The sequence below is a fragment of the Lycium ferocissimum genome, chromosome 7 (genome assembly GCF_029784015.1).
Source record: "Lycium ferocissimum isolate CSIRO_LF1 chromosome 7, AGI_CSIRO_Lferr_CH_V1, whole genome shotgun sequence".
In the NCBI taxonomy this organism is placed as follows: domain Eukaryota; kingdom Viridiplantae; phylum Streptophyta; class Magnoliopsida; order Solanales; family Solanaceae; genus Lycium; species Lycium ferocissimum.
Window position 1 is genome coordinate 27,594,173 of NC_081348.1, and position 26,282 is coordinate 27,620,454.

The following is a 26,282-nucleotide window of genomic DNA, read 5'->3' on the forward strand; positions in this document are numbered from 1 at the left end:
TGACATTTTGCATTTTTAGCATCCTGTAAAATGGGTAAATTGCAGTTTCGTTCCTCTTAATCTTAAAACTATACATATAACCCTCCTCCCTTTACTATCTGTATTTAAAATAAAATAGTTATACTTGTTTATAAAATTTCAACTTTTTCAATGAAATTCATGTCCAAGTATAATTTCAACTTTAAACATTTTCTTTTTCTCAATTTCAATTAGATATTGTCCAAACACTCAACATCTTATGTCAAATGTTCATGTTATTGTAATAATTATTAGATTCTCAATAAAATAATTCCTTTTTATATAAATAAAATACAGTATATAATATATATTTTTCCTGAAGAAAGATAATGCGAAAATTTTCGTTATTTTCAAAAAAAATTGCACATACACGTAGGTATGAAACACATTACCCACTCATTTGTAATTAAAATAATTGATTAAATGACCATGTACAAAATATAACAGATCGCTTCTGTATTATGTTAGAATCGTCTATGTATAGAGAGGCTCATATACCTCTAATCAATTTGGTAAAGAACTCTTTTAACTAATTTCCTCAATATTTGTTGGGGCCGTGGGGGGAGGGGAGGATAACTGAGTTCAAATATCACTACTTCCTTCTCTTCCATTTCCACTTATGTAATACTCTTGTCACAAATATTGATGTTTTGAAAAATCGAATTTGCTAAAGCATATTTAATGTTCAACAAGAACAAGAGTTATTATTTGTTAGAATTGCATGAGGGGGTAAATGTAAAAATTAACATTAGAGAAGGGGAAGAGGAAAAAAATTGCGTACTAGAAAACACTTGATTATTTGTTAGAAATGCATGAGGACTAAATGTGCAAACTAACATTATCCATCGCAATCACCGCTAGAAAATGGACCTTTGCTTGATAATGGAGTGAAAGAAAACCGTAAAATAATGACACCCTTTTGAAAACTCATACTATGTGTCTGTGTTCCTTGTCTCTCTCTTTCACACAGTCACACAAAAAATATAGACAGACATACAAATACTCTCTCTTCCACACACACTATCATTCCCTTTTGTCTTTCCCTTTGTTGTTAAGTCTTCCTTTCTTCCCTTTCACCTAATCTCCAAAAATCTTCTCTTTTTTCTTTCAACAATGGCAGCATCTTCACCTTCAAACTATTCTCAACACCATTTTTCAGTTCCTCAAAGACCCTCAAAAACAGTTAAGCAGCAGCATTCAAGTAAGTCTTGTTCTAACATTTTCTTGAAATCTGTAGTGGTCATGATTGTTCTTGTTGTTATTCCACTTTTTCCTTCCCAAGCTCCTGACTTTATAACTCAGAGGATAGTAACTCAGTTTTGGGAGCTTTTTCATCTTTTGTTTATTGGCATTGTTGTCTGTTATGGTTTGTTTTGTAAAAGAAGTAGTAACAAGACTTATGCTGAAACACAACATTCAAGATTTGATAGTTCAGAGGTATATGCTTCTGGGATGTCTAATGTAGCTTCAATTTTTGATGTTGGGGTTGAAAATTATTGTGGGTCTGATGAGAAAAGAGTGATCCCAAATTGGGATTCTCAGTTCTTGCATAATGGAAGTAGGGAACAGGAAAGGTTTGAGCTTGTTGAGGGTGAAAAAATTAGATCTTTTTCAGATGAAAATGGGGCTGAAATTTTTTGTGGGTCTGGTGACAAAAGAGTGATGCAAAATTGGGATTCTCAATTTTTGCATTATGGGTATAGGGGCCAAGAAAGGTCTAATCTTGATGAAAGTGAGAAAAGTAGATCCTTTTCAGGTATAGATGGGGTCGAAAACACGGAGGGGTTTAATGAGAGGGAAGTAGCTCAAGTTTGGAATTCTCAGTACTTTTATGGTGAATCTATGGTGGTTGTTGCCAATGGAAACTATGGGGTTGAAAAGGTATCCCCCATTGACCATAGACCTTTAGGCTTGCCGGTTAGGAGCCTGAGAGACAGAGCTTTTAATGCTGAAAAACCTGAATCTATTCATGAAGATTCTGTTCATTCAGGGGGTTCTTCTGGTAGTATTGGTTATGAAGTTAGAGGGGATAAGATAAGAGGTATGGATCCAATCAATTTGAGGAGGAAGTTTGAGGAAGCTTCTGGACCTCGCCAAGTTTCATGGCGCTCGAGGTCTCAAAGGAGGGAGCTAGAAGGAGTGAATACAGGTAGACTGCCTTCACATTCTAGACCTCACTCGGTTGGTCAATTGGAGTTTGGGCATCTTAAGTCTAGGTCATTCAGTAAACCGGTATCCTCTCGGACTAGTCCTACTTCTTCTTCACCAAGTATTACCTCGCCTTCATCCTCTTTCTCTTCGGAAAATGGAGGTGTTGAAATGCCACTTTCTGACCCACATTATGCTTTTGAGAGTGTACCCGTTCCAATTTCACAACAGACAGGAACATCCATTGGAGAATCAGCAGTTTTAACTTCAAATGTCAAACAATCTAGCGACGTATCATGTTCAGAAATGAATACGCTGCTGAGAGATGAATATGAAGAGGATGAAAAAAAGATGAAAACAAGTCCTTCCAGTAGAGAAGCACGCCATGTTCAAGGTCATCCACATTCTAAGTCCCACTCTGCTGGAGAAACTGAGTTTGAGCAGCATCAAGAGCCATGGTCATTCTGGAATCGAGTACGCTCTCAAATTGTTCCCAATTCTTCTTCGCCGAGAGTGATCTCACCTGCCTCTCCAGAAATGGCGAACTCCAGAAAGCAAGACCTTGAGAGACTCAAGAATGTCAAGCCTCCACCCCTCCAAGTTAGTCAACCAGCAGCGAGATCAGTGAATGATGCAGCCGCATTCGTTGCTTCAAAGACTCGACGATCTACTGTTGGTTCTTCCTCAGAGTTTGATATGCTTCGTACAACTAAAGATAAACTGAAGGACGTTGCACCTGTGAATGTTGAAGCAACATACCATACCTCAAAGTCTCTAGCATTTAGCACTGGTTCTTCTTCAGAGATAACCATGCAGGAATGCTCAAAAGATAAATTGAAGCATGTCAGCAAGGATCTTAAACAGTATTCTTCATACACACAAAAACAAAGTGTCAACTCCTTGGTCTCGGATGTGAAACAGCCAGTAGCTGTGAAAATTTCGCCAAGGGGAAAATCAGTCAGAACAGTTAGATCCCGAAGAAGTTATATTGATAGATCAAAAAGAAAGGTAGATTGTCCAAAAGAAGGTGGAGATATAAATGAGGTAAGTTGTGATCAATTTGACACAATTTCATCCTTGAAATGCATTAATCGAGAAGGGGATTCATTACCACCAGTCAATCCCAGGAAAGGCATTCTTGACAACAGTGGCCCAATTCCAAGCTCAGCAGTCTTTGAAAGTGAGCCTGCAGCAAAGAAACATTTTCCGAATACATACATTGTGGAGTCCAAGGAGAACTCAGAATCCAAAGGGAACTCAGACAGTGTGTTAACTAATTCTCACATGAGTTCAGATGAAGAAGCTGACTTTGACCTTGCTGATGATGTGGATCTAGGAAGTGAGGTTGATAGAAAAGCTGGTGAATTCATTGCCAAGTTCAGAGAACAGATTAGGCTTCAGAAAATTGAATCATTTCGACGGACCAGTGGTTAGTTGCTAATAATTTGTCGTGAGGTATGTATAGTGATTTTAGTATGCTAAAGAAGGATGTCTTCCCTTGTTTAGTGGGAACCCAGTAGTAAAATTGATCATTTGTTTATATATGTTTAGCCTCTCTTTGTGTGAACATACACTTGGAATGTTCTTAAAAATTACCTGCTGCTCAGGTGTCTAGGAGGGACATACTTTCTTGCATTTTTCCCTTCTTGGAAGACTATATTTAGAGTTTTCCATCATTATAACTTTCGTTTTACTCAGAATTCATGTTACCTTGCAATTCAAGATTATTTTTTATTTGTGTTCGTCTAGATATATTCTTCAAGGTGAATACATATCCACATTTGGGTCATCCATAATTTTCATTATACAAGTAACAGAAAGCCGAATTGCCCAATCATTAATATCAGATGGCTGTGTCCCCTATTGTACTGCAGCTAGTTCTTCCATTCGTAATTGCATTAGCTTTCACTGTTGTCCTTTACTTTTCTCATTTTTTAATACTCATTACTTCATTATTTTCACCTTTGATATCTCTATCTTGACCTGCAAAATGGCGTTTGTTTCAAAACTGGTGGAAATTTTTTATGTATATTTTTTTTCCAGTTTCGCAAAAATGAAGAAAAAAGTCAGATTTGAGATACAAGCACGACATACAACACTATTGGGGAAATTGTAGCTCTATTATTTCAATCATGATTTGAGATACTTAACATATACGAAGGGCATATACCCAGGACCAATTACGAAATAGTCAGGGGAATGATACTACTTGTCCACAATTTATAAGATAAAAATGAAGAATAAAGATTCTCGAGTGAAATTTACAGTAGATAGAATCAAATTCTCAAAGCCTTATCCTCCTATTCCAGCAGCGTTTGGGAGCACGAGGGTCATTAGCAGGTTTAGGCATATCGTGAAAGTCCGCCATTACGATCCTTCTCTTGGCTTGCTTTTGCTCTGCAAAGCTTTTCTCAAACTTCCTCTTGCTTGATTCAAATCTCTTCTTTTCTGTGTCACCATCGGTCTTTTTGTTTTGAACTGGCCTATCATTCTCCATCTTCTTGAAACCTTTGTGCCTCTGTTTCTCTTTTGTTATTTCCTCTCCATCAGAAATAAGTTGTTTTTCAGGACGAGCAACTTCTACACGTTTGATAGCAATGTTCATCCTCTTCATCGATCCCATATTAACAGTGGTAGTATTATGGGACTGTTGTTTTGCTTCTTTATCACCATTCAAATCTTCTCTTCATCTCTGTGACACTTCCCATTGGATTGCAGCTGTTCTGTTTCGGATGCAGTGTTTTAAAAGGCAGTTTCAAGACTCGCCTCGAGACGAGGCACTGGCAAAACGCTTCGGGCCTCTCGTGCGGGGCTTAGTTTCTGTGAGGCTTACGCCCTAAACACGCCAAACGCCCAACGCTTGTGGCTCGCCTAACAATTCTTACACAAATTATATGTTAAATTCATTAATTAAAATAGTTGACCCTCATAATTCTTTAACACGTGAATAATACTTAATAGTTTTTCATCTATAGAAATAAGAAGATTGTGTGTAACTCAAATAACAAGTCGTAGTATTGCATATTTACTATTTGAGAACAACGTGAGGGTGAATATCACTTAATATTTCTTTTAAATATCACTTAATAATTTTGAATATCACTTAATATCACATAGCTGATTTGTATATTTTCACTTATCATTGGTCTTTTGTCCTATGTATCAAAATTATCATATTTTATTATTTCGCTATTGAAAGTAATTTTAATTTTATTCATGAAGGAATTAGGTTTTAATTATAATACTGATAAAGTTTATTGATATAAAATAAATAATATGATAGTAATATTGTTTTAAGAAATTGTGATTTTTTCATTATTTGAAAGTTAAGATGTTAGAGTTGATTTGTATTCCATAATAGTTTTTATTTCATTGTATTGTTTATACTTGTAATATTATGTTATATATAATTATAAGTTGTAAGCAAGGGTGGCTCAAGGGTGAGACTAGTAAAGCTTTTGTTTTAGGCCCTCAAACTTTTGAGGCCCCAAAAAAATTTTACCGATAAATTTTATGGTTTAAGTTTATCTTAGATAATATTGAAGATTGTAAAAAGAAGTACAAAATATATATATAAAAAAAGAAAGCAAAAACATTATGTACTTTTTAAGAGCAATATTCTAAAACTTTGGACTAAGCTACTCAAATCTTCATATTTTAAATAAAGATTTTACAATAACATCTTAGGTAATGTCTTTAAAACACATGGCAAATATCTTGTTGACTTGAATTGATCCTCACTAATACAAAATAGAAAATACTGATGTTACTATATGTCATTTATTTACAGTTTTCTTTTATTTTTTATGTAATTTTACCTATTTAAAAATATTTATTGTAATTATAATATTTTATGAAATACTAAAAATAAATACCCATGGGGCTTACGCCCCGTGCCTCGGGGCTTACGCCTCGCCGAGGCAAATGTAAAACGTCCCGCCTTTTAAAACACTGTTCGGAGGAGCAACTTGTAATTTAATCTTCATCATCGGCTTCTCTAATCCCGTAGTAGCAACATTAATCTTCTTGTCAGTTTGGGTACTATGTTTTTCTTTCTCAGATTCTTCTTGTTCAACGTTGAATAATTCATCATCTTCTTTATCAGCAACACGCTTCTTATCTTCTTCTTCATCATCACTGAAAATCAAATCACAATCGTCATTGTTTATTCCGGGGTGCATTATGGTCTTCAATATACTACTTTTGCTCTTCTCAAACTAAGCCAGATACTTCGATCGACCAACTGTGATAGCAGCTCCAATCAACTCAAATATATTCACAGGCTTCTAAGAAAACTATATATGATGAACTATTAGTAAAGAGTGGTGAGCGACTTTAACCTCTAACAGTCACTCTCTTTATAGGCCCTAATTGAGAGGAAATATGGAAACTATTATTCCTTTTCCTATATGTTGTAGGAGTACAACACGACTAAAAACCTACTCAAGAAAGATAAGGAAAGTAAAGACACCAACGGTGATAAATTATGTGGACTTTCTTTTCATTCACGTAATGCATTCCTACTAGAATTTGAACGTGTTCAAATAGGAAATCTTAACTTTTTCTTTTTTTCATTAGGAGTATTTGGGACGAACCTCAAATTAAACTTTGGGATATATAATACTTTTACCCTACCTTTTGAACCAGTTATTTTTCTTAAATTTAATGATTTTTAAATAGTATTAACACTGCTAATTAAATCCTACTCAAACAGAGATAAGGAAAGTAAAGACAACAATGATGAGAAATTATGTGGACTCTCTTTTCATGCACGTAACACATTCCTGCAAGAATTCAGATTCATTCGAAGTAGGATTTTTTTTTTTCCAATAGGAGTATGGCAGATGTAGCATTATAGCATTGGGTTCACCTAAACTCATACTTTCAACGTCGAGTATATTTTTATATATAAAAATTCACTAACATTGAAGTAAATAGTAGGTCTGAACCTAAAATTTTAAAATTTTAATAAATTCAATGCTAAGAACCTTAAAAGGTTGAACTTATAGAATTTAAATCTTGGATTCGCCTCTGAATATTATTTCTTTGAGATATTTATTGCTTTGACCCTAGGTACCTTTTGAACCAATTATTTTTTGTGAAATTTAATGATTTTTACATATATATATTTTCCTACAATTCATCCTCGTATTTGCAAATTCTAACTAATGTAAGATCTTAAGGCGGGATCTATCGGACATGTAGAGCTATATGACGTAGAACAAATAACTTATGAGTTCATAATACTTGACGGTACATAAAATCATATGTTAGTGAACATGGATTCTTAAAGGACACATTTGGATGTACATATTTGTGATGTAATATAATTACCGTTTTATATTAGTTCTCGGTGTATATTTGTTCGTAGAAACCTCTAAGATCGATTATTCTTTGAAAATTGATTACCCTTTTTTTGTTTTGTTTGATGAACTGGACTTTATTTATATATAATCACGGCATAACTTCCGGGTTCAAACGACCCAACTGACAGAAGGACGCAACGATTTCCTAACATGGCTAACTTATTACATGAAGTAGATGCTACTTTCCTAAGAACACCTTGACCTGACTTATCACTGCTTAAAACTTGCATTACTAGAGATGACGGACTAAACAACAACTGAGGAGAATCAATCTCATTTGATATATGTGTTTTACACATTTTTGGTATTTCTCAAAAAAAAAAAATGACTCTTAAATTTTGAACAAAGAATTGTATATTTTGGTCAGATATTCAAGAATAACCAAAATTTGGAAATAATAAAAGATTAGGTGAAAGAGAATATTTATTGAGTAGAAATTTTCTTTTAATTACACCAGCTTTTTCACCCCTTTGTGCCTCAAAAATCAGCGTACCTTTTATTTGGTAAAAGACTTATTTGTTGAGTAAGCTTTATCAGATAAATGAAAGAATATTTGACCTAAAAAAAACAGAATTATTAGTTGGTTAAAGAAAATATATATCGAGTATTAGTAATTTGACGCATTTTAGAAACAAGGAAGACTTCACAAAAGTAATCGTAAGTTGGATGGCCATTTGAAAAATTCGAAAGTTTAGTATGCTCTTTCTTGAATCAACAAACAAATTGATTGATAAATACATTTCCAATAATAAAAAAAATCACTTAATTTTGATTATAAAAAAGTCGCTATCTAATATTAGTGAGAAAAATTCACATATTTTTATTTATTTATCCCATGTACACGCCACGTTATCATTCCCTCACCGAAGTTAATTTTCCGTGCTGAAATGATTTCAAGGTTGGGTTAAGTTAGATGCATTAATTATTATGACAAAAAAAAAATCCATGTTCCAGAATCAAATGAACAAAGAGGTGTCAATTATAGTTAGTACCTAATTTCCTTTTGTCTCTGTTGAAGGAATCTGATCAACTCTTATAATCAGTTAATATATTCAGCTTAAGTTATATTAGGTTACTATAGTTGTTTACCCCGAATTTCGGGTAACAATTAGATTTGTAAGCGAGGTATAGGATATGTGGATGAATCTTTAATTCATTTGGTTGGTTTGAAGTGTCAATGGATTTGTTTGTAATTATATCTATATGTATACGTGTTTATGCTATATGTATGTTTACTATGATTGATGATTTATGCCAAATATATTAAGTAATATTGAAAGGATAAACAAGCTGAGGAGGAACACCACAAAATCCGGACCAAAATGTTTAAGAGAGAGCTTTTATATGTTTGATGATTACAATATTGAGATCTGAAGAAGGAAGCTAACCCCAAAAAGGGGAGGAATGTCCTCTATTTATATGTATGCTTTATGGGCCATGGATACAATACAAAAGCCTTCATGAATAAAAAACCCTAAAAAAGATAAGGTTGATCCGTACGGTCTGACACCGTACGGTCGTCAGCACAAATGGCGGAATGGTTTCATGACGCGTGGCAACCTCACAACCGGTTATCCGAACCAACGGACACGCTAATTTAGGCTCGGTCTATCCGGACCAACGGATACGCTTATCTTGTCTCGGGTCAATTATATCCGGTACGACACCCCCGGTGTGGAGGAAAGATCGAACAAGCTTATGCTCGTTTGGACTTATCCTCGGCTCCGGTCTCACCGGTCACACATTGACCCAATTTTTACCGTATACAATAGTTGCCTACTTGGAATTGAAAAGTACATTCCCTTTGCAGTTATAGATCCTCCCTCGGATTTTCATTTGTTGCCAGTGAATTAAAAGAAAAAGGAAAAAAAAAAACAGATTGGACTAGAAAGTTTGCGTACATAAAAATTAATCTACTTGTTAATTAGGATCTTACTTTATTAGTCACGTAAGTCATACATGTACCCATTTTAGAAGTATGGTGGTTATTGGTGAATCAGTTGCACAAAAATCGTAGATGTAAAATATTATAAAAAGATGAACCCCACACCAAATAACATGAGTGTTTTGTATTGTATCAAAACCTCCCCCCACATGGTAGCGATCCAACTTTGATGAATGCTATTGTGTTGTTTAAAAGAATAATTGATATCCACTAATGAGATCGCTCAACTAGCCAATAAATAATCGACGTACGTGCAAGATGGTTCTAATACCCTTGTTATAAATATAAGTTATTTAAAGCCTCTTATTAAGGCTTGTCTTTAGGTCGCATATTTTGTTGAGCCCCAGCCAGAATGATTGATATTTCCCAGCAAAGCTAATAAGTGAAATATTCATCCAAGACTAATGAATGATAAGAGATCAAGCTCATTACTGTATGCCTTCAATCCATCCTCTAATGCTAGCATTCCAACTTCATTAACTTTTCATAAAAAAATAAGTCCATATTGGATAATGGAAAAATTCTATCTACTGAGGAAATACAACCGCACAATCAAATGCCTGTAGTTATAGATGGCAGTATGAAAGAAAAAACAATCTTTGAAGAGCCAGAGCATTTTGGCAAGTTATCGTAGCTTTGAATGATTTTAAGCGCTTTGTAAAAATAATAGAGCAGGATCAGATTGCCTGTGAATCAAAGCAAGCGACAATTCTTCTGTTGTTACGATATACTTACGCCAGAAAATATTTTTCATATTTGAAGTACATATCTGAATGAAGAGAATCCAGAGTGGCATCAGTAATAATGTCTGAGATTGCTAGAATCTTCAAGACTAGCGAAATCTGAAACTGTTTGTGTCTTTCCAAAAAGATGTTACATTTGGTTCTTAGTTTCTCGGCTACAAAGGCTCAGTGCAGCCACAATCAAGAAAACAACACATCAAGGCATCAAATAAAGAAAGAAACCAAAGAGTTAAAAAACCGCGGTTCAGTCGTTCCACTTATGAAATGCAAAAAGGCTTCACTGTGAGAGCATTGAGCCAAATGAAGCAAAAACCATGTGGCCAGCCAGCCGCATGCAATTATTTAAGACCTGTAACAATAGCAGCTTTAGTTTTTCAGTATATTGCAGTAATTGGTAACCCTGACAAGAAAAATGTTACCTACTTAAGTTTTATCAAAAGCCATAAGGCTAATTACTAAATGCAACAGAAAATCCATAGGTAATTTCATAAGCATCTGCTATAGCAAATTGAGAAAACATGCATAAGCTTATTACCATTTCATAATTAAACTGCATCCTACAATTTGATATTGACGATTACTACTCCAAACGATGTATAAATTGTGATCTGCCACTTCTATTAGTTACTGGATATTCTTATCTGCATGCTACTGGCTAGTATTTTAGCAAGTTAATTATACCCTCCTTGGAAAAGGGGAGATAGCAGATAATTAAGCATTTCTTTTGGAATACGAAACATAAATCAAAGAGGTTGATGTTAAGGGAAGATTTAACTAACCTTTAAAAGAAGCTGTACATCAGAGATCAGGAGGGAATATAGAAAGGTTGAATCTTTGGGTTTTAGCAGCGGTTTGCTTGTCTTTTTTGGCTTGTATAATCCGGGCAGATTTTGCTGCTGGTTTGGTGGAATTTTGCAACTCCATCACTTGGAAGCTGCGTATATCAGCCAGGCCAATGGGGATCTCCTGAAGTTTATCACATGATACGACAACAAGACGCTTAAGTCTTGGAAAGTGATCACCTGAAGCAATCCAAGAAGCTAAATTTGTCCTTTCGATCGATAACACTAGTAGGGAACGAAAAACTCCAACCTTTGGTTCCCAGTGCTCTCCCTTAAATGCATTCTCTTTCAGCTTCAAGACGTGAAGGTACTCCAACTGACCCAATACAGACATATCATCCCACTCCAACCAGGTGCCTAATAATGTCAGCTTCCTCAACTTTGGCGGAAATATATATGCTGGAGGAAGGCGTAATTGTTTCTGATCAGTTTGACCAACATTTATCAGCTTCAAGTTCTCAAGACATTGCAGCTTCTTAACATTGTTGAACAATTCGGACTTATTTGGTTCTAGTAGCTTAGCTATTTTCCCACGAATGCCCAGTTTTTTCAAGTTTGGAGCCCTCGAGAGAACATCTTCCATGCAGCTTTCTGGTGCAGTTGTAGAGAGGGTTTGCAGGCTTTGATTTACAATAGTAAATTTACTAGTTTTGGGGGAAACAGGCATAGGCAATTTAGCAGATGTGTTAGTGTGCAGATGCCTCAGCCGAGGCATGTGCCATATGTCTACTTGAATATCAAGATTGATCTGTTGCGTGTTGGCGATGAGGGTTTGTACGTTCCAAAGTTCACCAACATGTTTAGGAAGGACCTTGATCAAGTCAAATGAGAAAGCAATATACCTCAGATGATACAATTGAAAAAACTCCCTGCAAAAGCGACTGAAATTGATGGATTCGGTATCCAATACCGTTAACAATGGAAAGGCTCTCGGTATGTTTGCGATGAAAGCTGGGGTAATGTCAATTTTTTCTGAAGAAAAACATAGCAATGACCTAACATGCTCACCAAAGGGCTTCCTAGAGATGAATTCTAGGACAGAGGAATGAATGCACAAGCGACGGTAAGTGGATATTTCACGAATAGATTGCTCAACATCTAACTTTACTTCATGGAAAAAAATTTCCTCTGTTGTGGCCTCTTGCCAGCAAAACTCATACAACATGTCATGAACGCGACATGTTTGATTTGGCCGTCAGACGACCTTCGCATTACCATCACTAAATTTCTGTTTACGAGATCATTCAAGTAATGCTCCGCTTTACACTCGAGGGATAAGTTCCCCTTGTACTGGATGAAACCTTCTGCGATCCATAAACGGATCAACTTCCAAGCTGGGACCAAACAGCCTCTCGGGAATGCACCAAAATATAAAAAACAAGCTTTCAAGTCGTAAGGCAAATCATCATAACTCATTCGCACCAACTTATTACAATTATTTGGCTGGTTTCTATGTATGAGGTGTTCGGCCACACTCTGATCCACTTCCTCCCACTCCTTTGTTGTCTTGTCTTTCCCAATTAGAGCTCCTGCAATCACCAAAATTGCACGGGGTGTCCCTTACACTTCCTGGATATGCTTTTTCCAGGTGCTTCCAATTTGGGAGGACATTTAGCCTTGTGAAAAGCTTTTTTCTCCAGCAAAATCCAACTCTCCATATCTGTCAAAAATTTCAAATCATGAGGTATCTCGTTGCAATAATCAGCGACATTGTGATGTCGAGTGGTCAACAATACTCTATTGCACTTTTTATTTCTTGGGAATGCAATCCTGATACTATTCCAAGCTTCTCTCGTCCATACATCATCCAAGAGAATCAAGTATTTTCCTCCTTCTCCCAAAATATCTCGTACGACATCAGCTAAATCGTTCTCAGACATATCATGGTAATGCTTGGTTTTTCCAGTGAATTTACTGATGATGTTGAGATATAATTCTCTTGTCTTGTATGATTGGGAAACATAAAGCCAAAGTCGAGTAAAGAACTCGTATTCAATCTTCGGATGCTTGAAAATCTTATTAGCCAGTGTAGTTTTGCCAAGACCAGGCATTCCAACAACTGGAATAACCTCTAAATCATCTGATCCTTCAAGAAGACGGTCGATTACCTTCTGCGCCTCCTTGTCAAAACCCACCACATCATTTTCCTCAACCACAGGAGGCTTTTGAAATAACCAGATAAAGATTAAACATGTGAATTTAAGTAACATTGGCAAGAAAAAGAACGTACAGCCAAAACATATCATATTATGATTGTGCAGCTGAAAAGGATACGTCAGCTAATAGCAGCAAAAATGGATTTTCCAAAGACATAGACCACCAATATTACAACATTAGAGACATAATTATTTTAATATTGTCCAATCTTGTAAAGCCACACATCCTTCTTACTTTCACATGTTTATGATACTCATTTTGTCGATATGTCGACTAACATACATTCTCATACAAAATTGATGTTTCCATTATCTTTCTATGAACTTTTCCTATACTTTGTTAGGCATCTTCCTGTCGCAAAGTACTCGCAGAGCACTCCCCTTTCTTAGACATCGATCTGTTCTATTTAAAAATGGTATACAGTTCCATCATTTGTACCATTCTCCTGAAGGCTCAGTCGAGATGTCTGAATTATCTTATATTTAAGCTCCACATTGTGGTCTAAGCTCACTCACCTTCATTCTGAGTTAGATGCTCAAACATTTTGCACTATACTAGAGCCAAATATTGCAAGTTGTCCTACATTCTTAATAAGTTTTAATTTCTTTTGTTTATCTTCTTATAATTTGGTTAAGTACCCAGCACCAAAAGCTAGCTGAGGATCACGCCCAGGGTTGCTAAGAATGGATCTTGGCCTAACTCAACCCTAAAAGCTAACTCAAAAAGGTGATGATTATCCAAATCCATATAAGAAGACCACCATCTCATTAACCACCGATGTGGGACTCTTGACAGGTGCCGAAGAGGTGATGATTATCCAAATCCATATAAGAAGACCACCATCTCATTAACCACCGATGTGGAACTCTTGACGGGTGCCGAATAAAACTTCTTATTTTCTTTATTAAGGCTATATGTAGCATATCAAACAAAAAACAAAAAACTTTTTAAAAATACTTTGACAGGGTAACTCATGGGTCAATTTTGGCTACATATCAGTTCAACTTTTAGATGAGTTGAATTGGACGGATCAAAATGGATAGAATTATTAATAAATAAACGGGTAATTAGCCCGTACATATATGGACGGGTTGGACGGATCATGTTTTTATGGGTTAATTTTGCCACTTCAATCGAGATTAAAAGCTTGAAGCCTTACCTGTCTGTCTTCCCCACCTCTGTTGAATGTATCATCATGATCTTGAAGTACCTGAAGGCCATGTGTGTTGGGAATAAAATAGACCCGCAAAAATAATATTCACGGTATTAGCGATAAACGCGGAACACTAAGTTATGGTTAAATCAACAAGAATAAAATGAAGTAATAATGACATCGAATTTTACGTGGAAAACCCTTCGAATAAGGGAAAACCACTGCTGCACAAGAGAAGCACCGGGATATCACTATAGTAAGGAATTTTACCGTGTAGTAACGAGTACAAATACTCACTAAGACCACTACACCCTCAAAAGAAATAACACTCTTTTGATTTTCCCACCTCACTACAATATCACTCACTCTATTTTTCTTCGACTATTTTCTTGGCTACGCCTATGGTATACCTCACTTTGCTCTCACTCGATGTATTGATCGAGACGTGTGTCTTTAACTCAGAAGAGAGCTCCTATTTATAGGGATGGATGTGCATTTTTTTCTTGTGGCATTAATTGGCTCCTGCCAATTCAAAGATTGTATCTGAAAAGGAAATTCTTTGCGTATCACATTCACACACTTTGTCGAGGAAATAAACATTTCACTTAAATCATGGGTATGGGGCCGGACCACAAATCTCCCTCCGGACCCGTTCACGAAGGAGGGTACACGGGCTTCTAGTTTGAGTGTATGCCGACAAGTTCTTTGCAATAATTCAAACTTGTCTCTCGGTACACCTTGGTCGTATCGGCAGATTTTCACTCGTGTGAATCTTCGATTCGGAACGATTGGATTCTCCCGGTCACGAATCTAATGATATCTGACGTCGATATGTTTTGTTCTTGCATGGTACATGGAGTTCTTGCTCAGGTCTATTGCATTCTGACTGTCACAATAGACAACATACTCCATCTGCTGCAATCCAAGTTCTTGAAGAAATCTCTTGAGCCATATCATCTCTTTGCCAGCTTTTAAAGAGCGCAATATACTCCACTTGATTGTAAACAAGGCGACGATTCGCAACTTTGGCGCCATGATATAGCTCCCCGAAAAAGTAAAACAATATCCGGTAGTGGATTTTCTCGTTATCGAGGTCACCCGCTATATCGGAATACGTATAGCCCTTCAAGATTGGATTTGATCCTCCAAAACACAAGCATTAAATGCGAGCTTCCTCTTAGATACAATTGAGTATCCACTTCACGCCTTCCCAATGCTCTTTCCACGGATTTTCGAGAAATCTGCTAACAATACCGACTGCATGAGTAATATCTGGTTGAGTGCATACCATTTCATACATCAAACTTCCGACGGCAGAGCAATAAGGAATCTTGGCCATCCTCTCTTTTTCCTCCATTGTTGTAGGACACATCTCTTTGCTCAATTTCGGATGACCAGGGAAGAGGTGTCTCCACTTAGCACTCTTCATATTAGACGCTCTAGTACACGTTCTATGTACTTTTCGTGACAAATAAAGCTTCTTTTCATCTCTTGAACGAGTAATTCTCATGCCCAAACCCGCTTAGCATGACCCAAGTCTTTCATTGCAAAAGACTTACTCAATCGTTTCTTCAACTCGTCAATCTTGGAAGCATTCTTGCCTACAATCAACATAGCATCCACATATAGCAAGGAGGATGATAAAGTCATCATCGAAAAATCTTTGTACAAATACACAATTGATCTTAAGAAGTCTTCTTGTAGCCTTGCTCATAACAGACTCAAACTTCTTGTACCACCTGTCCGGGGAGCTTGCTTCAATCCATATAGACTCTTCTTAAGTTTCCATACAAGATTTTCTTTACCTTTGCCTTCAAGCCCTCAAAGTTGTTCCACATAAATCTCCTTCTAAGTCACCGTGAAGAAAGGCTCTTACATCCATTTGCTCAATCTCCAAATCAAGACTAGCAAATCAAACTAAGAACTGTCCGAATGGAGGACATTTTCACGACAGGAGAAAATATTTCGTCAAAGTCAATACCTTTCCTTTGACCAAATCCCTTAACAACCAACCTAGCTTTGTATCTGGGCTTCAAGCTGTGTTCTTCGGCTTTAACTTTGAACACTCACTTGTTCTTCAAAGCTCTCATGCCCTTAGGCAATTTCACCAACTCATAAGTATGATTCTTATGCAGAGATTTCATCTTATCTTGCATGGCTTCAATCCATGATCCTTGTGCTCATCTTCCATGGCCTCCTCATAACATTCAGGTTCTCCCCCATCAGTGAGTAATACATACTTATTAGGTGAATAACGGGAAGAAGGAACATGTTGTCTAGTAGACCTTCTAAGTGGAATATCATCCATGACTTCATGAGTAGGCGCATCTACCTCATCAATAGCAGCATCATTATAATCATCAACATGCTGATTTGGAACATGATTCTGGGCATCACCATCGTCATCGAGCCCACCAACTTCATCAACATTTGTATGAGGGACTTGATCAAGATTAACTAAACCTTCAGATCTTGAAGATTTTATCTTCTCCGCTTTGTTAATATCTTCAATGGTTTGATCCTCCACGAAGATAACATCACGGCTTCTCATGACCTTCTTCTCAATTGGATCATATAGCTCGTAACCAAACTCATCAAGGCTACAACTAATGAAAGATCTGTGCCTTGTCTTGAGTTAATTTTGACTCTCATCTTTAGGCACATACAAAAGCTTCTGCAACCAAACACTTTCAAGTGGTCATATAAAACATCCTTCGCCATACCAAACTCGCTTGGAACATCACTTTGCAAAAACAGCCAGGGATAGATTAATAACATGTGCGGCGTTTAAACCAACAAAGCTCACCCCAAAAGGAATTTACAACTTTGCTTCGTAAAGCAAATATCCGACTCTTCATCAAGGTCTGTTACCATCCTCTCGCTAAACCATTGCCGAGGAGTTTTGGTGAGGGAGTCTTTTCGCGCGCGTCCGATACCTCGCTTGCGGTGATAGACTCCGTCAAACGGTCGACGTATTCACCACCGATTGCCATGCGAATACACTTGACAACTACTTCTTCTCTTTCTCTTCAACTCAAGCCACGGCTTAAAGACACCCAACACTTGGTCTTTAGTGTTTAGGACGTAGACCCAAAGTTTCCTTGAGCAATCATCAATAAAAAGTAACAAAATAAAGTGCACCACCCAAGGTCCTGTTTTCGTTGGACCACATAAATGCTGAATCCACCAATTCAAGCAACTCTTGTCTTTCTTGAAGGAGGATGAGATTTGAAAGAAACTCTATTTTTTTTCTAGCCAAGCGATTACTTTACACTTTTCTAATTAGCACTTTCGAAATTTGACAATAATTTCTTTTTGCTTTAACATTTAGTCTTTTCTCGCTAATGTGGCTAAACCTCTTATGCCATAATGTTTGTAGAGCTATCTTTCAATCGCATTCACCATATCAACATGTAGAGGCCGTAGTCCAAGTATAGACCACGACGTTTTTCGCCACGAGCCACAATCATGGAACCTTTAGTAAGCTTCTACTTTCCAAGCACCATCAGTACATATCCTCATCATCCAAAACACCTTTGAGAGATCAAGTGCAAACGACATCGGGTGCATGCTTTACATTGTTTAAAACTAGTTTAGTTCCAATACTAGTTTCCGGACAAATCGTTCCACACACCACCCTAGATACAAGCCTCATTACCCATACTCAAAGTTCCAAAGTCACCGGAGTATAGGATGAGAAAAATTCCTTCCTTGATGTCACATGAGATGCGACACCACCGTCCACAACCCGCCTTGACTCATCACAGAGCAATATTTATCAGATCCGCATCAAGGACAAGAACAAGATCTTCCTCAGTGACGGCGGCAACACGATTGCCATCTTCTTTCTTTTCCTCCTTATCTCTATTCTCCTTTTTCAAAATCCGGTAGGACTTCTTTGTATGCCCTTTTTTCCCGCAATGATAGCACTCAATATCTTTAAGTCGGCCTCGGATTTGCTTCTATGATGTTCTTTTGAGAACCACGATTCTTGCCTCTCCCAGCGTGTCGACCAAGATATCTCATGAGGAGGAACCTTGAGATTTTCTCTCATCTCTTCATTTAAAAGATTGCTCTTGGGAAGATCCATAGAGATCGCACCATCCCGAGAATTTGATAACGAAGTTCTAATAATTTCCCAAGAATCGTAGAGACAAGTAGAAACAAGCCTTGAATTTCTTCCCATACGGATAACGGGTCTTATGATCACCCGAAAAATATTCGAGATGATCTCGTTATTGCAAGGAACCATCGTGGTATTTTAAACCCAAAGATTTGCTTGATCAAAAACATCTTGTTGTTACCAATTTTCCGAGCATACAAACTTTTAAGATGCTCCCATAGGGTCTGAGTACGTGTCTCCCAGTAAATATGGTTCAACACATTATCGTCAACCCGGCTGTCTAATAAAGCCGCAAACCCGATGTAAACAAATTCACTATTCATCGATTTATTATCGAGCTTTTTAGTGGCAAAGACGGGTTGATGAAAATTCTTCGACATAGAGCAAATCTTTCATTTTGCCTTCCAAATGACATAATTTACGCCACTTAAAGTAACCATTCTACTAGTGTTGGCTTCCATCGTTTATCACAAATACAAATACTATTTATTCGGAGACCAAAGTAATTCTTTTTTCGATGTGGAAGTTCAGATAGGCGTGGCCGAACTACGAGCATACTCGAACTTAACCTTGGCTCGATACCACTTGTTGGGAATAAAATAGACCCGCAAAAATAATATTCACGGTATTAGCGATAAACGCGGAACACTAAGTTATGGTTAAATCAAGAATAAAATGAAGCAATAATGACACCGGAATTTTACGTGGAAACCCTTCTAAATAAGGAAAAAACCACGGCCAAGAGGAGCAACTGATATCACTATAGCAAGGAATTTTACACTGTGTAGTAGTAGCGAAAGTACAAATACTCCTAAGACCACTACACCCTCAAAAGAAATAACACTCTTTTGATTTTCCCACCTCACTACAATATCACTCACACTCTATTTTTCTTCACAGACTATTTTCTTACACAGTCTATGGTATACCTCACTTTGCTCTCACTCAGATGTATTGTCTGAGATTTTTGGGTCTTTAAACCGAAAGAGAGCTCCCTATTTATAGGATGGAGTGTGCAATTTTTTTCTTTTGGCATTAATTGGCGTGCCCGTGCCAATTCAAAGATTGATCCGCAAAGGAAAGTGCCGCGTATCACATTCACACACTTTGTCAAAGGAAATAAACATTTCACTTAAATCACGTGGTATGGGCCGGACCCCACAATGTGTGCATTGTTCTGCCGGATTTCTCTGACTCTATCTCTGATACCTTTAATCTCCAGTGCAATATCCCTCACTTTTCTATAATGTGCAATATTGTCAAACAACTTGGTTAAGCCTTTGTCCTTGTGGAGCTTAGATTCAATTACAAACTTATCAATAGCGTCTTCAGCATGATTGACCACTTTCCTAATACTCTTCACCAATTCTTTTAGAACTTCGTTTTCGCTGCGTAACTTGGCAGCTTGCTTGAGAAGGCATTGAATTCACCTAAATCTTGAAGCAGATTTTCAGCTTCACCTTTGACGCCTACTATTAACTCTGCATTATCCCGTAACAACTGCATCAAGTTCTCTACCACAAAATTCACTGCTACATCAGCCATATTGTTTACTTCTTTTTCTCTATTGCAAAGTGAAGAAGAGAGACTTTAAGCAAAGAAGGGAACTTATATGCAAAATGCGTGTGATATAGTAGACTTCGATCTAGCAAAACAAGAAAGTTGAATCTTGGAAAGTTGACTTCAACGAATTATTATGACTATTTTTCCTCTTTGGTTTACTTAAATTCTTTTCTGAATTTTGTATTAGCCACTAGCATTTTAAAAGTAAATGAAAGATGCTGAATAGTTGTTACATACTTATATCTACAAGTTGATGGATCTTTCCTGTTTAATTGACCACTTCCCCATAACTATATCAGATGATTTAGGATTTTAACTTGATGGATTTATTATAAGATTGTTCATATCGAGCTCATTGTATATTTAAAATTATGTAAAAGAAAAACAGGACAACCGGTATACATAGCATACCGCGTTAGCACGGACCGTTATGTGTTCAAATCTAATGTATAATATATATGTATATTGAGGTTTTAATAAATTTTGATATATATTATCTTCGGCATAAAATATTGGGTTTCAAACTACTTAGTGGAGGCCTAGATCCGCCTCGCCGACCATCATTAACTTGAGATCAAGATTCTAGGAAACTCACTTATCATACTCAATTAGTTTTGTGCACATACTGCGAAGGATTAGATCCGTCAATATCGGCTTGGTATGTTGGGCCGGTCCATCCTTGCCCGTGATTTGATAGGGTTGACCTTAGCTCGGCCCATATAAGTCAAGTGTTGTCTTTCCTCTTAGCATATTGTTTTAATTTCGTTATCTTGTGCATATTCGCAACAGTAAATATTAATATGGCTTCTATTATATTGGTCTTACATCTTAGTATGAAGATGCACTTTTCCTCCTACCAACCGAATAAAAGAGGAGGTTGTGAAAATACACGCCCATGCTTAGTGTTATGAATGAGGCTTAAGATAAAAAAGTTTGGTGAAAATTGGACTCACTAGAAAGAGTAGCAGTAGGCCAAACATTCCCCAAACAAGCTACTAGATATCAAATTATATTTGAGACCCTCGTTAAAAAGAGCATGTAAACTGTGAGAAATATAACCTTATTTACAAGGTAAATATTTCATTAGAACTATTACCTCCCTGAGCTATTTTGAACTTGAGTAGAATTCTCAGTTACACATTTAATCCATGTGGGAGTCCTATTACCTTTCTGAGCTATTTCGAATTGAAATAATATACACCCTTTTAAAAAGTCACACTTAAATTTGTGTTATGTAGTGATATACATGCATCACCAGATGTATATTCCAAAAGAACTTTTTCATTTTTTATTCTCTTTCTTTGCCTTTTTCATTTTTTCCTTGTTCTCCGATTTTTTCTTTATTTTTCTTGTTTTCTTTGCCGTCGCTTGTTACTTACCATTTTTTATTGAGTTGTTGTTGCAATGATGCACAAACGAGTTCTTTTATCCTCTGAATTCGGTGCAAGAGGGGTACCTTGATGTATGACATGTTTTTATATATATGTTATTTGATACTAATGTGTTTTCCTTTTGTTTAATTTTTCGCATTTTTTTTCAATAGATGATCTTGTTAAATGGTCTTACATGCACATAGAAGACTTTGTAGTCCCACCTTGCTTTCAATGTTATCTAATTTGGAGGAATGAGGATCATATATGATCATTGCAGTAGATTCAAATTGATGATTTGTACATATTAAATGGATGAAATATTAATTAGATAAATACAGGATTTAAGACTAAGCTACTGAACTTGTTTCACTCCAGTGTATAGCCAATTATCCGTATAGGATGACCTAGAAACCTCATAAGTGAGAGTGGCTTGGAATTTGAATTTTAGAGCATGTAGGCAAGTGCATCGACGCTCTCTATTTTTTCTCTCAGTTTCGTGTCTAACATATATACACTCAACAGATACAATCAACACTCATAGTCTTTCACATGCACCTCCTGCCTCTGCCACACTGCCATATCCTATGATATTTATACCATATATTTCTACCCCAATACATATACCATTGCCTTTCTCTACACCGTATAGAACATGTCTATATTATCGTCTCTTCTGTAAAGCCGGTGATTTTTAGTTTTTATTCAAGCCAAAAAACAAGTTAAAGAGTGTAAATTAATTAGTTTCGAAGTACCCTGTAACGTGTGAGCTCACACAAGGGCGTAGGAATGACTAGAAGATGGTAGTGTAAGTTTGTTACAAGGCGGGAGGGTTGGAAATGGCAAAGTAGCCAAAAATAGTCAAAACTTGAATTTGAAAAGTTGGTTGAAATTGCAAAAAACCAACACATTAATTAGGCTCCAATGTGCGAATATTTCTTAAAAAGGAAGAAAGAACTGCGCGCACGATCGACACGCGGCGGAGAAATCTGGTGCAATTTCAAAATCAACGCATTTAGCTCTAACACGCGAAGATTTTTAAAAAGAGGAAAAGGGAAATGGGTAAGGTAGAAATCTGACAAAATCCGCAAACGCCTAGCATGAGTACCTAGGTTATAAATAGCTTGATGCAGGGAGAGAGAAAATTGCTGTGACATCGAAATTAAGAGGGCATTAACGGCTCATTCAAAACATTAAATATACCTTAAGGTATGGATTTATGGTTAATGGTAGAATAACATCATTTAATATTAATATATAAGGCAAAAATACATCAAATCCCACTTAAACTATATTAATAAAAATGTCGAAGTTCACTCAAACTATACACGCGACCTATTACACACCTAAACATTTAAAAAGTGAATTTAATACCACCCGAAAATACGTGGCACAAATTATAAAAATAATTGAAAAATAGGCGCGTATTAATTAAAATTTATTTATTATTTTCTTTTTTTAATTACAAAATACATATTTTTATAATCCCCACCCACCCCATCCCCACCCTTCCTCACCAAACTCATCTTCTTTCATGGAATGGGGCCTATTGTTAAACCCAACCAAATACACCTCAATCCTCAACCAAACAGCCCAAAATTTCATGTTTCAATTCCACTCGTCGATTCTGGATCTTTTGAGATATTACCCATTTAAATAGGAGTTCGTTTGTGGCAATCCGAAAATTCGAACTCAAGCTTTGAGCTTCAAAAATGGCGATCGTTTTTTTCGAGCTTTCTCAACCTTAGATTCAATGGTTTACATTTTTCGGGCCCAAATATGCTTCTCCTAAAATCGCAACTAATCACGAATTAGCTTCAACAATTTTTAGCAAACCCAATTGACTTTCTCAAGCTCCATTAATGGCGATTATAGCGTATGTTCCAATGGGATGATCAAATTAGCTTCAACACTTTTAGCAAACCAAATTGACTTCGAACTCCTTCATTGTTCAAAAAACCCCAAAAAAATCCAAATATATATGTGTAGCAAATTACTAATAGTTTCACTTATGGTTCTTTTTGACATGCTCAAAGGACACTATCTAGAGAGAAACAGTGATGGGATTTTCTGGGTCATCACACCAGTGATGAATTTTTCGATTATCAAATCCAAGTGGTCGGTGTGGTTTGGTTATGGTGGATTGATGGTGTACAGTGAAGGAGAAGCAATTGGGATGACATGGATTTTTTTTTAAAAAAAAATGATATAGTATATGATGTGGCGGTGACGTGGTAATGACGTGGTGATGATATGGAGCGATTGTAAAACACCTCCCGTCGTGTGACTTGTTATTTTTGTGCTAGGGTGGTATTAAATTCACTTTTTAAATGTTTAGGTGTGTAATAGGTCGCATGTATAGTTTGAGTGTGAACTCGACATTTTGTGTATAGTTTAAATGGGATTTGATGTATTTTGCCTAATACTAACATCAGATCGGATAAAATCTTTATAAAATTGCCTAAATCTTCAAGAACTCTCAAGTGAGCTCAAATTAGAATTTTGAGCAAAGGGGATAACTTCGTCATTCTAGCTTCAAATATGTTGTTGATGGATTAAGTATTTAAGACTTGTTGTGATGTAGAAAATACCATTTGGTTAGAGAATTATATGAGTTCATGAAATATGTGTTGCTTTAGCTAGGGATAAGATGGGAAATAAGATGAATAGGATAATTAGATTGGAACTTTGAGTTGAATGATGATTCCACGAACTTCATAGCTTAATTAGTAATATAAATCGAGCTGTTGGAGTTCAAATATGATTTTGATGACGTATTGGACATTTGGATTGCTTGTAGCCTAAATCTTGACGCTAAATGTGTTGTATAAATTCTAATGAATATATATTAATCTTTATTAGTTGAATTCTGATAGACTGAACATGTTTGGGTCGTTGTTGAGTGCTTGGAGCTCGTGTTGGAAATTAAAGGGTGTGTTGTAGGGGTGTCAATGGTTTTGTAAAAACCGACTTAACCGACCGAATCGAACCGTAACGAAATGATTATTAGAAATTCTTAATAAAACCGACGGTTTTTACATAAATTTCTAACCGTACCGAAAAATTGGGTAGGTTTTTTATTTTATAGAAATAAACCGAAAAAATACCGAACCGTACCGAATATATTTATATGTGTAATATATATTTTATATATTAAGTTTAAAATTAATAAACCATTAAATGTTTCGCCTTGTGCCTTGGATGATGGAAATGACTACAAGTCGGCAACAAGTAATTAACACTAATCGAACTACGAAACTTGTTATGTTACCCACGTTGAAACTAAATTAGTTCTAGCACCTCAAGTAATAACTAGTTATAAGGTATTCCAACAATCTTTAGTAACAAGCTACAAGGTATTAGATATTTTTCCTTTCTTATGATTTAAATTCTTTTATTGGATACCGAATCTTATTAGACTCAGTTCTTGTGTCTCATCTTGATTGATTACTTCCCATTCGTGTGATCTAAATTTTTTGCCTTTATTTAATATTATCGTACACTACTATAAAATAGTGGAATGGATCTCTATTCTTGTCGTGATTCATATTTTCTTAATTCTTCACCTTTTAAACAATAAAATGTCTCAGAGAGTTCTTAAGCAAAGTCTTATACAAGTATGCATGGTATTGTGTACAACTTCTACTTGTGACTTTTATATGACTTTTTTTAAAAAAATACCAAAAAATTAACCGAACCGTACCGATCCGAAGAAAAACCGAGATGATGGGACGATTTCGAAAAGTCCAATTTTGGTTATACAAAATGAAATAACCGAAAAATTGGTATGGTATAAATTTTATAAAACAACCACCCGAACCGTACCATTGACACCCCTACTGTTGGGCTTTGATTAGGTTTTCATACCACATCTTAAATTCGAAGCAAGGGTTTGAATGAGACTATAGGGACAAGCTTACACAGTTTGCTTCATGATTTAAATTATGGATTGTTTTGACATAAATTGCTAAGAAATGGTTTTAAAAATTGTTGAGTTCATCTTACGAACTAAATGAGATATTTATGATGAATGATTTCTAAATATCTTATACATCTTATTGGTTGTAGAAAAGCTATGATATGTTTGAAATAATATTATCGACAATTATTGTTACTTATTTTCATTTAAAAAAATGAAATGAGCCTTTGTGCAACTTGAGATAAACAAATTGAATAAATAAAATAAATTTGAAAAATATTTGTGTTTAGCCTAACCGGTTGGAAGGAATATCAAACACATGGATTCTTACCTTGCCCGGTGCATCAACGCCCAACTGGTTGGGGGTAGATCATTCATATTTGTATACGGGGAAAACCGGACATAACTTAAGCCAATGAAGTGAGGGCCGAGGCAAGGAAGATGGGAACGTGCCTGATGACATTCGAGCCATCATACCGGGGTTGAACCGGAGGAGCCATCATACCGGGGTTGAACCGGAGGAGCCATCATACCGGAGCTGAACCCAGGAGCGCTATACTCGTAGCCGAGTGAAGGATACCACTTGGTTCCGTGTGACCGTTGGTCCGGTGGTCGTTGGTCCTGGACATGCCCGCCGACAGGCGGCGAGCCGTGCGCGCAAGAGGGAGTCCCCCCGTCTAGCCGCCATCAACCATGCGTGTGTCGACGGCGCCGCGCCTAATCCCACCAAACTGCTCGTAGCCGTCCTTGTAGTGATTATTTTATTTATTTCACATCGTACAAAGCCCACGAGGCAACACTATAAATGGGGGCATCCCCTTCTTGAGAGAGGGCTGCCCTTTATCTTAAAAGAATACCTATAATAAGAATCATATATCATTTTTCCTCTATTCATCCCTTGGGCCCCCCGTTTCCTTTAATATTTTTTAATGATA

At 36.5% G+C, this 26,282-nt stretch overlaps 1 protein-coding gene and 1 pseudogene across 1 annotated transcript; one reads left to right on the forward strand and one right to left on the reverse strand.

Moving 5' to 3' along the window:
- The first annotated feature begins 938 nt into the window (after nucleotides 1-938).
- LOC132064125 (uncharacterized) lies at nucleotides 939-3,801 on the forward strand. Its single transcript, XM_059457015.1, has one exon. The coding sequence runs from the start codon at nucleotides 1,132-1,134 to the stop codon at nucleotides 3,598-3,600; it is 2,469 nt and encodes an 822-aa protein (XP_059312998.1). The 5' UTR covers nucleotides 939-1,131; the 3' UTR covers nucleotides 3,601-3,801.
- Nucleotides 3,802-11,018: 7,217 nt separating this feature from the next.
- LOC132062657 (putative late blight resistance protein homolog R1A-10) lies at nucleotides 11,019-20,073 on the reverse strand (annotated as a pseudogene).
- Nucleotides 20,074-26,282: the final 6,209 nt, after the last annotated feature.